The sequence below is a fragment of the Peromyscus maniculatus genome, chromosome 1 (assembly GCF_049852395.1).
Source record: "Peromyscus maniculatus bairdii isolate BWxNUB_F1_BW_parent chromosome 1, HU_Pman_BW_mat_3.1, whole genome shotgun sequence".
Classification (NCBI taxonomy): domain Eukaryota; kingdom Metazoa; phylum Chordata; class Mammalia; order Rodentia; family Cricetidae; genus Peromyscus; species Peromyscus maniculatus.
Genome location: NC_134852.1, coordinates 2012753 through 2026528, shown reverse-complemented (window position 1 = coordinate 2026528; position 13776 = coordinate 2012753). Strand labels below are relative to the sequence as shown.

Sequence of the window (13776 nt, the reverse complement as noted above, 5' to 3'; positions counted from 1 at the left end):
GATGATCAAAGGTTCTAAAAGAGCACTGTACAAATAAACCATATCACTTTCCCAAGTTAGTTTTTATAGGAATATTAATATTAACAATGTCACTTAAAGTAAATGTTATGTCATGTCACACATCTTTCACTCTTTGAAAATCCATTGCAAGTGAGCTTTTCTCAAAGAAACATTTAATAATCAATCTATAAAATGAGGGAATTCTGCACAATGTCTTAACTAGTGAAAAATCTTCTTTGGAAATACATGTAGATTAGATTCCAGTCATGAAATTTTAATATTTTTTCTATTTTCATGTCTGTATGAGTCTTTACATAAATTTATAGGTAGCATGTACATGCAGTAAATCAATGAAGAAAAGACTAGTTTATCAGATCCATTGAACACTTTTGTAGGTATTAGTAACCTAATCTAAGTCCTCTGTAAGATTAATGATGAGAGGAAATAGTCTCTTATAATATTATAAGAAACTGTCAAGTCTGATAAAGAAGATTTCAAGCAAATCCAGAGAGCCCTATTTTCAAAGGTTCAGTGTGATTTGAAATCTAGGGAATTGTGGATAATTGTTACCACATAATGTAAAAGTATTGAGTCTTATAGTCAATTTGTTTATCTATAGCACACAGTTAATAATGTCAAAAAGTAGGAGATTAAAATGATTTTGTATGAAAGCAACTAGCCACAGTTATTCAAATGGTGTTGTCACCTACACAGCCCATGTTAGTTAAATGATTATTTGTTTAGAGTTGGTTACAGAAAAATGGCAGACACATAGGCTTTCTCTCATATTGCCTATCATCCTTTATAATGAAAGACATTAAAGGACATTTATGGCCATTAAGATGATTCAGAAATCAAATCCCTTGCTACTAAATCTGCTGAGGAATTCATCCCTAGGACCCATATAGTAGGAAGAGGTTTCCAACCCATAGAGGTCATGTTCTGATCTCTATGCACTCACAATACAACATACTCCAATTAAATTATACAAACTGTAATGAAATTTGTTTAAATTCAAAATCATATAAAAGTAAAGGGTATTACAACAATAAATACAGCAACAATTAACCCAAAATATTTTTATCATTTCTTTAATTATGGTTATATATGTGGTTATGTGTACACAATTTCAGGTGAACATGAAAAGCAACCAAGGCCCCTGTAGTTAGAATTATATCCAGTTTGAGACACCCAAGATGCGTTCTTGGAACTGAATACAGTTCTTCTGAAAAAGCAGTGCATTTTTCCTCACAACTGAGACCATATTTCATTCCACTAAACAAATACACGGGTCCATATATGTATTGTTCTAGATAAAAAGACTTGAAATCTAGAAGCACATCATCAGTTATCCAATGAATCGAAGCAAGTATAGCCTCATTTCATAAACTTTCCTTGGTGGAGATTACAATTTATGGATGGGGTACTATTCCTCACAACAAATCATCTGTGCTATCACTCTTGCTTGAATTTTCTTTAATTTATCGTGCTCATGGTATTGTATCAATATCTAACTCACACTTGAATACACTAAAATAATCTGACACTCACATAGATAGAAATTAGTCAAGGAGGAAAGTGGTTGTCTATTCCCAAAGATGATGGAATCAAGAGGTAGCTCATTTAGATGATAAGTATGTACAGAGGTTTCTACCTTCAGGGTAGGGTTACTGCATCTTATGAACAAGACTCAGGGATAAAGCATTCCTAATGCCAGAATGGGATAGAACTGAGGACATTTTTATTTGATTTATTTAATCTTTGCATTTTAAAACATAAAAATTATATTTATGTAATATTCTTTTCTAATTCTCATCCTCCTATTTTCCTCATATAAACACAACCACTGTCATATATGAACTCTGTTGTTATTTTTACATGTAGACACACATATACATAAATACACACACACACATACACACACACACAAGTTACTGATCCTGAAGGGACTCTAGTGAGGCTGATTATGGCAAATATGGCTACAACAAGTCCTGCCCTTCTCCCCCATCCCCTTTACCTTGCTAAAATCCATTAGATTCCTGTGATAGTTTGAATGAAATTGGTCCCATCAGAGGGTATAGTTTTGTTGGAGAAGGTGTAGTCTTATTGGAGGAAGTGTGTTCATTGTAGATGCAGACTTCCATGCCCCTTAAATGCTTAAGCCACACACAATGAGACTACTTTCTTTATGTTACCGGTTAGATGGAAAATGCTCAACTTCTTCTCCAGCACCATGTCTGCCTGAATAGCAACATGGCCCACCACTATGATAATGGACTGAACCTCTGGAATATAAGTCACTCATTTAAATGTTTTCTTTCATAGGAACTACTGTGGCTATTGTTCTCTTTATAGCAATAGAAACCCTAACTGGGGCTACATTCCTAAAGAGTGCCACCAGGGTCTATTCCCTTATTTGGGCACTTCTCCTACTGAGGCTAACTATCAAGGTCTAGCTACCAAAGTATTGAAATCCAATTAGCAAAGATTCCCTTGTAACTCCTCTAAATAACATGTCCAAATGCAATTAAGCTCTTCATCCTAACATGGGGTTCCCCTTTTTTCCTTTATAAACTGCAATTTTCCTAGGGGCCACATCTCTGTCCCCTCTATGCAGAGGCAGATTTTGTCCTCCCTGTCCTAAAACCCTTTCTCCATCTCTCTTGTTGCTTTACTCTACTGGCCATAGTCCTATGGTGCAAATAAATATACTTTGTGTCGAGAACTTGATCTGGACAAGTAATGTACAGACTCCAAGGGTCCCTACTGATTCCATTTAGTATTTCTTCTATATCAATTGATTTGGGCTGGTCACTTGAAAGTAGGCAGCACATGACAGGACTTATCCAAATAGAAAACAGTATCCATCAATTACAGGAACAGTGGTCATAAAACAGACAGAAAGACATCAGGATGCACTACAACCATGGGATCTGATACTGTAAAATAAACTGTGCAAAATAATGGTTAATGATTTTTTCCCTCCATCAATTCAGCAGTTTGAGTCCTTTCATCATAGTATTCAGAATGTACTTAAAATACCTGTGATTTCTAATAATATAGTGAATGGCAACATCAATACAGTTAAATAGAAAACATAAGGATTTTTTTACTTCATTCCTCATAAAGACAATGAATGAGTATTTTGAAATGGAAGCATTACTATGCAGCAATGTCCATCAGCTACATCCTCAGAAACAAATACAGATATTGCAATGCTTCTTCAACACACTTAATTGAAATGTCCTGTCATTAAGTAATCATACATTTCTCTCTCCGTCAGATGTGGATAAATGTGTGCGGTGTCCAGAGGACCAGTATAGCAACAGAGAGCAGGACCAGTGCATTCCCAAAACAGTGATCTTTCTGAACTACGAAGATCCCTTGGGGATGGCTCTTGCCTTAATGGCATTGTGGTTCTTTGTATTCACAGTTCTGATTTTTGGGATCTTTGTCAAGCACCATGACACTCCCCTTGTGAAGGCCAATAACCGGAATCTTAGTTACATATTGCTCATCTCACTCATGTTTTGTTTCTTGTGCGCCTTGCTCTTCATTGGCCAACCCAACTCAGCTACCTGTGTAATGCAGCAAATCACATTTGGATTTGTATTCACTGTGGCTGTTTCCACTGTGTTGGCCAAAACAGTGACTGTCCTGCTGGCCTTCATATTCACAGCCCCTGGAAGAATGAGATACTTTCTGGTCTCAGGGGCACCCAACTACATCATAGTCATTTGTACCCTTATCCAAATTATTCTCTGTGCTATTTGGCTGCAAGTTTCTCCTCCCTCTATTGACATTGATGCATACTCTGTGCATGGCCAAGTTATCATTGTGTGCAACAAGGGCTCAGTTACTGCATTCTACTTTGTCTTGGGATACCATGGCTCCCTTGCCTTTGGGAGCTTCATTGTGGCTTTCTTGGCCAGGAATCTCCCTGACAAATTCAATGAAGCCAAGTTGCTGACCTTCAGCATGCTGTTGTTCTGCAGTGTCTGGGTCACCTTTCTTCCTGTCTTCCATAGCACCAAGGGCAAGGTCATGGTTGTTGTGGAGGTTTTTTCCATCTTGGTCTCCAGTGCAGGCCTGCTGGGGTGTATCTTTATTCCCAAGTGCTACATAATTTTGTTTAAACCAGAGAGAAATTCTCTTGAAAAGATAAGGGAGAAAACATCTTCTTGAACACCCATTTTATAAATTGATACTGATAACTGTAGTGTTGACACAGAACCACCTACTCTGATAGAATGCATTAGCTAGTGATTCTCATTGTGTCTTCTAAAAATGATGTCAAGAAATACCATGTGTACTACTTTTCTGTACATACTGGCCTACAATTTTTCACTCAGACTCTTATTATACAAGACCTGGTTCTTGGATATTAGGACATAGGGGATATGTTATTGTCTTTCTCTAATTCAAAAATAAACTTAAAATAAACTCTGAGTAATTATTTTGATATCTGAGTGAATGTGTGACTTTGAATGTAAAGGAAAACAAGAGAAAATTTGTTGTAGTGTGAATGATTGTTTTCAGATGATGAAACAAACTTTCCCCTTGCAGAAGAAGACAAGAGAATCCTGTTGCATCCTGGAAGTTAGAAGCATAAAACTTACAAGACAGAACGATGTTGTGTTAAATAGATAGAAAGAATATTGGCAAATATGGAGACATATCTCAGCATTTACAATCATGTGTAGCTTTCTCAGAGGAGGTAGGTTTAATAACTTATCCACACATCTTACAGTCCACAGCCTCCTATTCACAACAGCTCTGATGGATCTGATACCCTCTTCTGTCTTCCAAAATCACCTACATACAGATGTGAACATGATAACACACTAAAAAAGCAAAGACACAAAATTGAAATTAAATGAATGTTTTAAGTTGAATTTTACATAGCACTATAGTGCAACACTTGTTTTCTTTATTTTCTCATTCATTGAAAATAGATTTTCTTTCACATAGTGTCTCCTGATTATGTTTCCACCTCCCTCTGCTCCTCCCCACATCCCTTCCTATTTGAATCCACCCCATTTCTATCACTCATTCGAAAACAGTCAGGTTTCTATGGGATAATAATAAAAATATACTAAGATAAAGATTATCTAACACAATAGAATTAGTCAAAATGGGCAAACAGAAGAAAAAATGCCCAAGAGAAAGTATGGAAATCTGACCCATGTGTTTGCATATTCAGGATTTCTGTAAAAATCATATATATATATATATATATATATATATATATATATATATATATGAGTATATATGTGTGTGTGTGTGTGTATGTGTGTGTGTGTGTGTGTGTGTGTGTGTCTGTTAAAAAAGTAGGGAAAAGAGGGGAACTCTGACACAATATTATGAGACAAGGACTTCCAAAAGTGAGACTGACTGAATTTTCCGTTTTCATCTATTTCTAGGCATGCAGTGTACAATTAAAAGTAGTTTAATTTCTTATTGATACTCCTTTGGAGGAAAGTAAATTCCCACAATCTGGTGGTTGTCAAAGTAAATTCCCATAATCTGGTGGTTATCAACTCAAGATTGCTTCTGAATTAGGAAGGAGGCTTGTGTTCATTCTACTTTCAGGTATTGGACTCCAAATGGGAAAATATCCATGTAAGTACTGTTCCTACATCCTCATGTCCTGTGATTTCTTTTGCATATCAATGCTGGTTATTTAGAAGGTCTTTCTTCCTTGGTGTCCTGAATGTCCTCTGGATTTTGTACTCTTTCTATATATGCATCCATGTTCTTCTCTGTGCCTTGTAAGGAGACAACCCTTTTAAAGTTAGTTTTCTTTTTCTCACTAGAATATCCGGCTGTTGATTCCTGTATTTATCCATGTCTGTTGCAGAATCAAGATTATCTGATGATGATTGAACAAGGCCTTGATATAAGATTATAATACAATGCAATTACAAGATATTTTATTGGTTTTTAAATAACTTCAGCATTTGTTTTTACTATAGGTAACTGGGATATCTAGTCTCTGAATTTTTTTCACCCAAGTTGAGCATTCATGCAGTCAATTCAGATACTGGTTGCTTACTCTTACAAATTTGTATAACCATTTCCCTAGCTATCTTGCAGATAGGACATCATCATAGATCAAAGGGTTTTTGGATGTGTTAGCATTTACAGTTCTGATTTGTTAATTGCCAGAGTACATTACAGAACCAAAGACACCAGAATACTGGGTGAAATCTCAATGAAGGCACCAGATCAACTTCTGCATGTTTAACCTTTGTGAATGTGAAGCTGTTAAGGTCTTATTAATTGCTCCTTGCCACCAGTCTGTGGAGGACAACCTACAATCCTGGCCACAGCCTGGGTTGTTTGGTGACTCCCATAGGATCCCTTTAGTCAACAATTTAATTAGATGTGACCCAACTTCATTTTGTGATGAAATGGACAGTTGGGTCTCTGTCTCCCCTATTATTTAGAGAGTTTATTTAGAACCCCTTTAAGCATGTGTATACTTTAGAAAGCTCCTACTGTGTTAGGTTTACACAATACTCCTCAAGTGCCCTTTAATTTTAGCCATCTTTCCTTACATTCCTTTCTGCCAGCCCTCTCCTCATTTGATCTTCAAAGTAGTTTTAATTTGCATTTTCATGGTGGCTAAAGATGTTGAACATTCTTAAGTATTGTTCTGCCATGTGTGTTTCACCTTCTCAGAACTCTTAGTTCTGTACATTTTCAAAATTGAGCTAACATTTTTCTTGTTCAGATTTTACATTCATTTATATTCTAGATATACTAATCCTTTTATTCCCAGGACCCCCAAAGTACTTGTTAAGCTGTTTCCTCTTTTCCATTGGTGTTTTTAAACCCATGTCAATGCTAAGGTAACTATAGCTGTGCAATCTAATTATGGGTTTTCTACCCCATTGAAACATTTGTACTCAGTTGTGTCAGTGTGATGATCCTCTGTGACTACATCAATAGAGTGTAATGGGACATAAACATGATAATACCTCCAGCTTGTTTCTTTTTGTTGTCCATTGCTTGGTCCATCCAGAGTCTGTTTCTCTATTTGAATTTTAGGATAGTTTTTCATAGTCCCATTTCTCTTTATATAATGATGGAATTTTGATGAACATTGTGCAGAATATCAGCACATTGTTCATTATATAGGCAAGTATTATGCGCACAATATTAATTATTAATCCTCGAGCATGTGAGATAGATTCCATCTTTCAGTGTCGGTCAGTTTCTTTCCTTGGTGTTATAAGATGTTTACCATGATGATACTTAACAACCCAAGTGAGGGTTATTCCCAGGTATTTCATGTTTTAGAGGTTACTGCAATGGAGTTTCTTCCTCGATAAATTCCTCAGTATCATTCTTTCTGTTATATAAAGAGCAATTAATTTTGTGCAGTGATTTTGCAATCTGTTACTTTCCAGAGAGTAATCATCAGATGGAAGACTTTTCACAGCAAATATTTAAGGCCTCATGTACATGTACAAAATCATTAGCACATAGAGATAATGTAACTCCCTTTCTTTCCTACTGACTTGTTAATGTAGAAGAATACAAAGAGGCCTACTCTTATTCCAGGGGAATGTGTATTTTCATCCTTTGTTGTTTCATAGGAAAGACTCTCAGTTTTTCTAGTTTTTTTTTAAATTCTTGACATACATGTGTCATATGTTCCTTCATGTTGTCCTAATATTTTTCTTCTATGCTGAATATTTTAGTGATACTGAAGATTTTGAGAAGTTTTCCTCACATGTTGAGATGATTATATAATTTATGACCTTTCATATTAAAGCCATTTATTAAATCTCATTTTTTGGAAGTCACTTGTTTGCACTTCCTGTTTTACTAGGTAATATTATTTCCTTCTCAGGTCTCTAAGGGAGTTGAAGATTATATAGTTGTAGTTTCAGTTTTCCTTACTTAAAATTTTCAGAAAAGAAATTCACTAAGAACTTGTAAAATGTATAGTTTTGAAAGTCATCATAAGTTTTCTATTAGTAATTCAAGATAAGATATAAAGTGAATTAGGTATTTTTGGAGTTACCAAGTTAAGATAGATAATGGAATATTTTTTCTGAATTTTTCAAATGCAACTGGACTAGATATTGTTGATGTATTTATTGCTTGTATATATGTATATAGTTATTGTACTTATTGTATAAATTTTTCTTAGTTATAACTTTTTTATTTTTTATTAGACAAAAAAGGGGAAATATGGTGATATTTTGTGTGGATACATCCTAACATTTTATTTGTGCTTTAATAAATAAAGCTTGCCTGGAGAGCAGAGGAAAAAGCCAGCCATTATAAGTAAACACAGAAATCAGGCAATGGTAGCACATACCTTTAATACTATCACTTGGGAGGCAGGGATCTGTCTGGATGCCTATGAGTTCAAGGACACTCTAGAGGACAGAGCCAAGCATTGTGACACACACCTTCAATCCCAGACCAACCATAGAGTTCTAGAACTGTGTACAGACAGGCAGGAAGTGACAGAGCTGGGCAGGAAGAGGAAGTAATATAGCTGGACTGAGAGAGCCAATGAGAGAACAGAACAGAAAGGTATATAGGCATGAGTAGACAGGAAGAAGCTCTCTTTGGAAGCTGCAAAGTTGGCGAGGTGAGGTTGGTTGGTGGCTTGTGCCATTCCTCTGATCTCTCTCTGGCTTTAACCCCAAATTCTGGCTCTGTATTTTTTCTTTAATAAGAGCATTTAGAAATTCATCAACAGCAATCCAATTGACAGCTAATAATAATCATAAAGCCAGTTCTTAGGATTCAAAGCTGTATTCTTGTTACTCTGGTTACTGCATGCTTATTAGAAAACAACTTTATACAGAAAATGAAAGTAAAAGATTTTTTAGAAGAGAATACTAGCCATTAGAAACTGTGACTAGGGATATTTATACCACAAAAATAAATCTTTTGTAGTCTTTGGTATGTTCCAATTATAAAATATTTGTATTAAGACTCATGACATCCTTAAATAGAAATTTGAGAAATTCAGAGAGTTTTGATGGTCAGGTTCATCTAACATTTATACATACAAAAAGAGATCAATTTGCTAAGTTGTTCTTCCTATATCAATTCCATAATTGTGTCTTATTTGGTACACTTAAATTTGAAGTTTCTTATGTCATATGCATGAAGAGAGCCCTGGTCATCACTTCTAATATCTCATGCTTCCTCTGTAGATTATTTCTAATGCTGACATCTTAAGACACTATTGAAAAGTGGAATCTCAGCACAGAGGCTTTGTAATATTTTCCTATATTTAAAAAACCTTAGGTAACTTGAGTTTTGTATTTTTGTGTTTGTGTGTTTGTGTGTGTGTGTATGTGTGTGTGTGCTTCTGTGCACATGTGAGTTCATGTAATCCTGAAGTCCCAAAGAAGCCATCTGATCTTTTCAAGTTATTGATACAAGTGGTTGTGAAGAGCATGTTGTTGGGGATAAATATGAGGACCTCTGCAAAAGAAATATGTGATATTAACTACAGACACATCAATTTAGATTCTATAATGTTCTTTCTACCTGTTTATGAAAACATACAACTGTCTTCTAAGTTCTTCTGTTCTAACTCCTAGGAACCATCAGAATTCCCTTCCTATCCTCTTGAAAGGAGGCATATTTGTAGCTAGAGTTTTTCTGGTCCTGCCTAGTCCACGGTCAGAAAAAATCTCTCTCATCCACAAGTCCCCCAGCTACTCAGACCCAACCAAATAAACACACAAAGACATATTGCTTACAGAATGTATGGTCATGGCAGGCTTCTTGCTATCTAGTTCTTCTATCTTAAATTAATGCATTTTTATTAATCTATACCTTACCATGTGGCTAGTGGCTCACCAGCATCTTCACATGTTGCTTGTCATGCGTCAGCTGGCAGTGTCTCTCTGGGTTAGCCTTCCACTTCCCAGAATCCTCAACTCTGTTTGTCCTACGTATACTTCCTGCCTGGCTTGGCCAATCAGTGTTTTATTTATTAACCAATCAGAGCAACTCATTTAACATACAGACCCTCCCACAGCATATATTGCTTTACTCCCATCGACAAAAATGTTCACTCTTTCACAAATATCCTGTCTTTTTCTTTCATCCCTCAACTGCATCAAAGTCAAGCATTTATTCAGATATTAAAATAAGTTTGAATTTACTTTGAGCACTTCTGCATTTTAGAACAGAGAAGAGTATTCCACTCTGCACTATTGCCCAATGGCTAGGTCTTAGGGAATGTATGGCTGAGTAGGTTATAAGAGACAATGTAGGAAACAATACTAGACATGCTATTGCTAGGCAACATCAATAGAGAAAATAGTGAGTCATTTTATAAGAGATAGGACTTGCAATGTAATCCAGTATATTTTGGTTATGAACCAACTATATATTTGCCAGTGAGAATTCATTAAATATGAGTTCAGGAAGATGATTTCTCTCTGATCTTTTGAAAACAATGTCTGTCTATTCATAACAAATTTGTGAAGCACTTGGCGATAAAGATGCACCCAGCAGGCCTTCAATGGAATCCAAGAAGGAGAAAATCTCTAAAGCCACAATGACCTTGCCCTTGGTACTATGGTACACAGGGAGAAAACTGACCCAAACACTGCAGAACAAAAGCATGCTGAATGTCAAGAACTTGCTTTCATTGAATGTGTTAGGCAGATTCCTGGACAAGAAAACCACAGTGAATCTCCCCAGATCCAGGCAGGCCATGTATCCAAGGACACAGTATAAGCCAGTGACTGAGCACTTGATGCACACAATGATGATGTAGCCATAATCAGATGTGTATTGATATCAACAGAGGGAGGATAAGATACTTGCTAGGCTGCACAGAAAATAGCTTGGAACAGAGTACATATGGCAATGATGTAGTTAGGGGCCCTGAAACCAGGAAGTACCTTATCCTTATTCCAGAGGCTATGATTATTAAAGCCATCAGCACAGTCACTATTTTGGCCAACACAGTGGAAACAGCCACAGTGAATACAGCTCCAAATTTCTGCAGAGTACAGTAGCTGAGTTAGGATGGTTGATGAAGAGCAAGGGGCACAGGAAACAAAAGATGAGTGAGATAAGGAAGATGTAACTGAGTTTCTGGTTGTTGACCTTCACATTGGGAGTATCATGGTGCTTGACAAAGACCCCAAGAACCAGAGTTGTGAATGCATAGAAACCACAAGTCCATTAAAGCAAGATCCATCCCCAGGTGGTCTTCATAGTTCATCATGATCACAGCTTTATGATTGCTTTGGTTCTGCTCTGTGCTGACATACTGGTCCTCTGGATACTTCACACACTGATCCACAACTCATGAAGAAAATAAAGTATGATTAGTGTCGATTCAGCATTAATATTTTCAAGATATTTCAGTTAAGTGTGTTGAAGAAACGTCACAATATCTGCATTTTGATGTTGAGGATTAATTGAAGGAAACTGTTGCAATAGCAATGATTCCTTTTCATAATGTTTATTATCTCTATGTGGAACAAAACCAAAGAATCTTTTTATGTCTATTTAAGGTTATTGATGAGATAGATCATTGGTCATGTTTCCAGGAAACATGAATTTGGTAGTACATTTTGGAGGCTATGATGAAATGATTTATATTGGTGAATTCACAGAAGACATATTCAAAAACCATAGTTTGGCTGAGTGCATTTTAAAATCAAGATCACATGCATTCAGTGTCTCCTGAGGTCTTTGTCTCTTTTAGGAATGTTGTCTCTATGATATATAAAGATGTTTTCTTTACTAGGACCAGATCTCTGACATATTTTCTAATTCAAATTCGCTAGACCAAATACATTGAAATAGAAACAGCTCTAAATGGAATAAGTAAGGCATATGTATCTGTATATGTTTACAGCTATATATACATATAAAATTAGAAAAAGGAACTTAGGACTTGGAGTGTGATTGGGTTTATATGGGTTTAAGCAGGAGGATGAAAGTGGTAGAAATTCTATGAATATAATATTAATATTTGAGAACTGCAAAGAATACAAAATAAATAAACACAGCATTAGTTGTGTCCTTCTCTGTTATTAGGGACAGCAACTTGCAAGTCCTTTTCACAAGAAGCAGTAACCTTACCACTGAAAGTAGAAAACTGTATACATATTTACTAATAAAATATCTCTACATCTTCATTCCATCACCTTCAGAAGTATAGAGCACCTTCTTCCTTCCCTCATTTTCAACTTATTGAGACCCAGACCCTGTCAATGTGCTCATGGGTGAAGTAAATACTGATAAACAGCATGAGAAAGACAGCACAAGAGACTTTAAGAACGAGTGGTAACAGAATATTTGTATTGAGCAATAGTACCCATAAGTTATTATCATCACCATGGTAATTGGAGGAAACCATATTGTAATTGTTCTGGATCATTGCATAATTGCAGAGAAGCATGATGTGCTTCAAAGATTTAAAGTATTTTTATTTAGAAGAATGTTTTTATGGACAGTTTTAAATTGTTAATTTGTTTAAGGGGCTAAGAATTTTGTACCTAACTCATCACAAAACAAGGGGTCATGAACTTTTGAATGTTTATTATTAAATGTACACAATTGAGAAGATACGTGTAGTCCTGTTTGCCTCATCTCAAATACTAAATAGGACATATCACCACCCGCAACAAAGACTTGTCCTCATTTGTCCTACATTCTCTGCAGTCCATAACCATTGATAGAGGCTCTTCATCCCATACTCAGTAGAACATTATCAAAGTGGCAGTGCGGGTCCCAAGAATGCAAATGAAGTAGATGAGCAGAAAAATTGTATGACAAGAATTTATACATAAAACACAGGGTCACTTCTCAGGTTCTATTTGCTTTAAAATACTCAATAAGACTTCCCTGTAGCCAATAATATATTATAAAACGAACAAAAACAACATTGGAAACCACAGATAAATAAGAAAAATTGGATCAACACATGTGAGGATTGGGAATTATGGAGGAGGATCTTAGTTTAGAAAAGAAATATTCAACTTATCTTCTCATGAATAATGATTGGTTCGGAAGAGGAGTGATAATTCTTATAGCGTGTATGAAATGAGGCATACAGGTCAGATGTTCTTTCTGAGCTCTTTGAATATTTAAAAAAATCAACAACATAATATCTAAATGAACTATGGTTCTTTGATGGTCTTGATAGTTTTGGACCATCAGGATCCAGAATGTTAAATGATTTGGACTGATTATTGGTTTTCAAGACAAGGGCATCACAGGCTTTGGTTAGATATTCTGTAACTGATACTGGTATAGAGAAGGCCCCACTCTGAATGCTATGTTTAACTCAATTACTCTAAACATGAAGCTGCTTTTCAATGACATGGACTTTGTGATATAATCACAGTGTGGAACAATGAATTTTAATTTATGAGTTCCCCTGAACCAACAATGCATGTCTCACTGTGGATAATCTAACAAAATACACTGACATCATTTCTAAAGCTTTTAACACTAACAAAAATCTAAGGCAGTCATTGGACCAAACTTTCCAAAAATGTCATTTTCCCTGGGGCTCTGCTTTCCAAAAAGATGAATGATGTCATGAAACTAGCTGAACTATCATCCTATATATTTATCTTCCAAATTGTATGTCATGGACTATGGACAGCAGATGAAGAGCCCGAGGGAAGAGATTTTCAAAGTATTCTCAATGGGTGAGAAAAAAACTGCACAAATAAAGAAAATGAACCATGATACATAAGTAGCCTCTTATTTGGTCACAGAAATAAAAGCAAGTGGATATATCTGGGTGCCCATTTT

At 35.8% G+C, this 13776-nt stretch overlaps 1 protein-coding gene across 2 annotated transcripts in view; it reads left to right on the top strand.

The window, feature by feature from the left end:
- LOC102910971 (vomeronasal type-2 receptor 116-like) overlaps positions 1–4185 on the top strand; it is a 31133-nt gene extending 26948 nt beyond the window's left edge. For both annotated transcript variants that reach the window (XM_076568048.1, XM_076568044.1), the window contains exon 6: positions 3284–4185. In XM_076568048.1, the coding sequence (XP_076424163.1) occupies positions 3284–4185 (902 nt within the window). The remainder of the gene's footprint in view (positions 1–3283) is intronic.
- The last annotated feature ends 9591 nt before the right edge of the window (positions 4186–13776 follow it).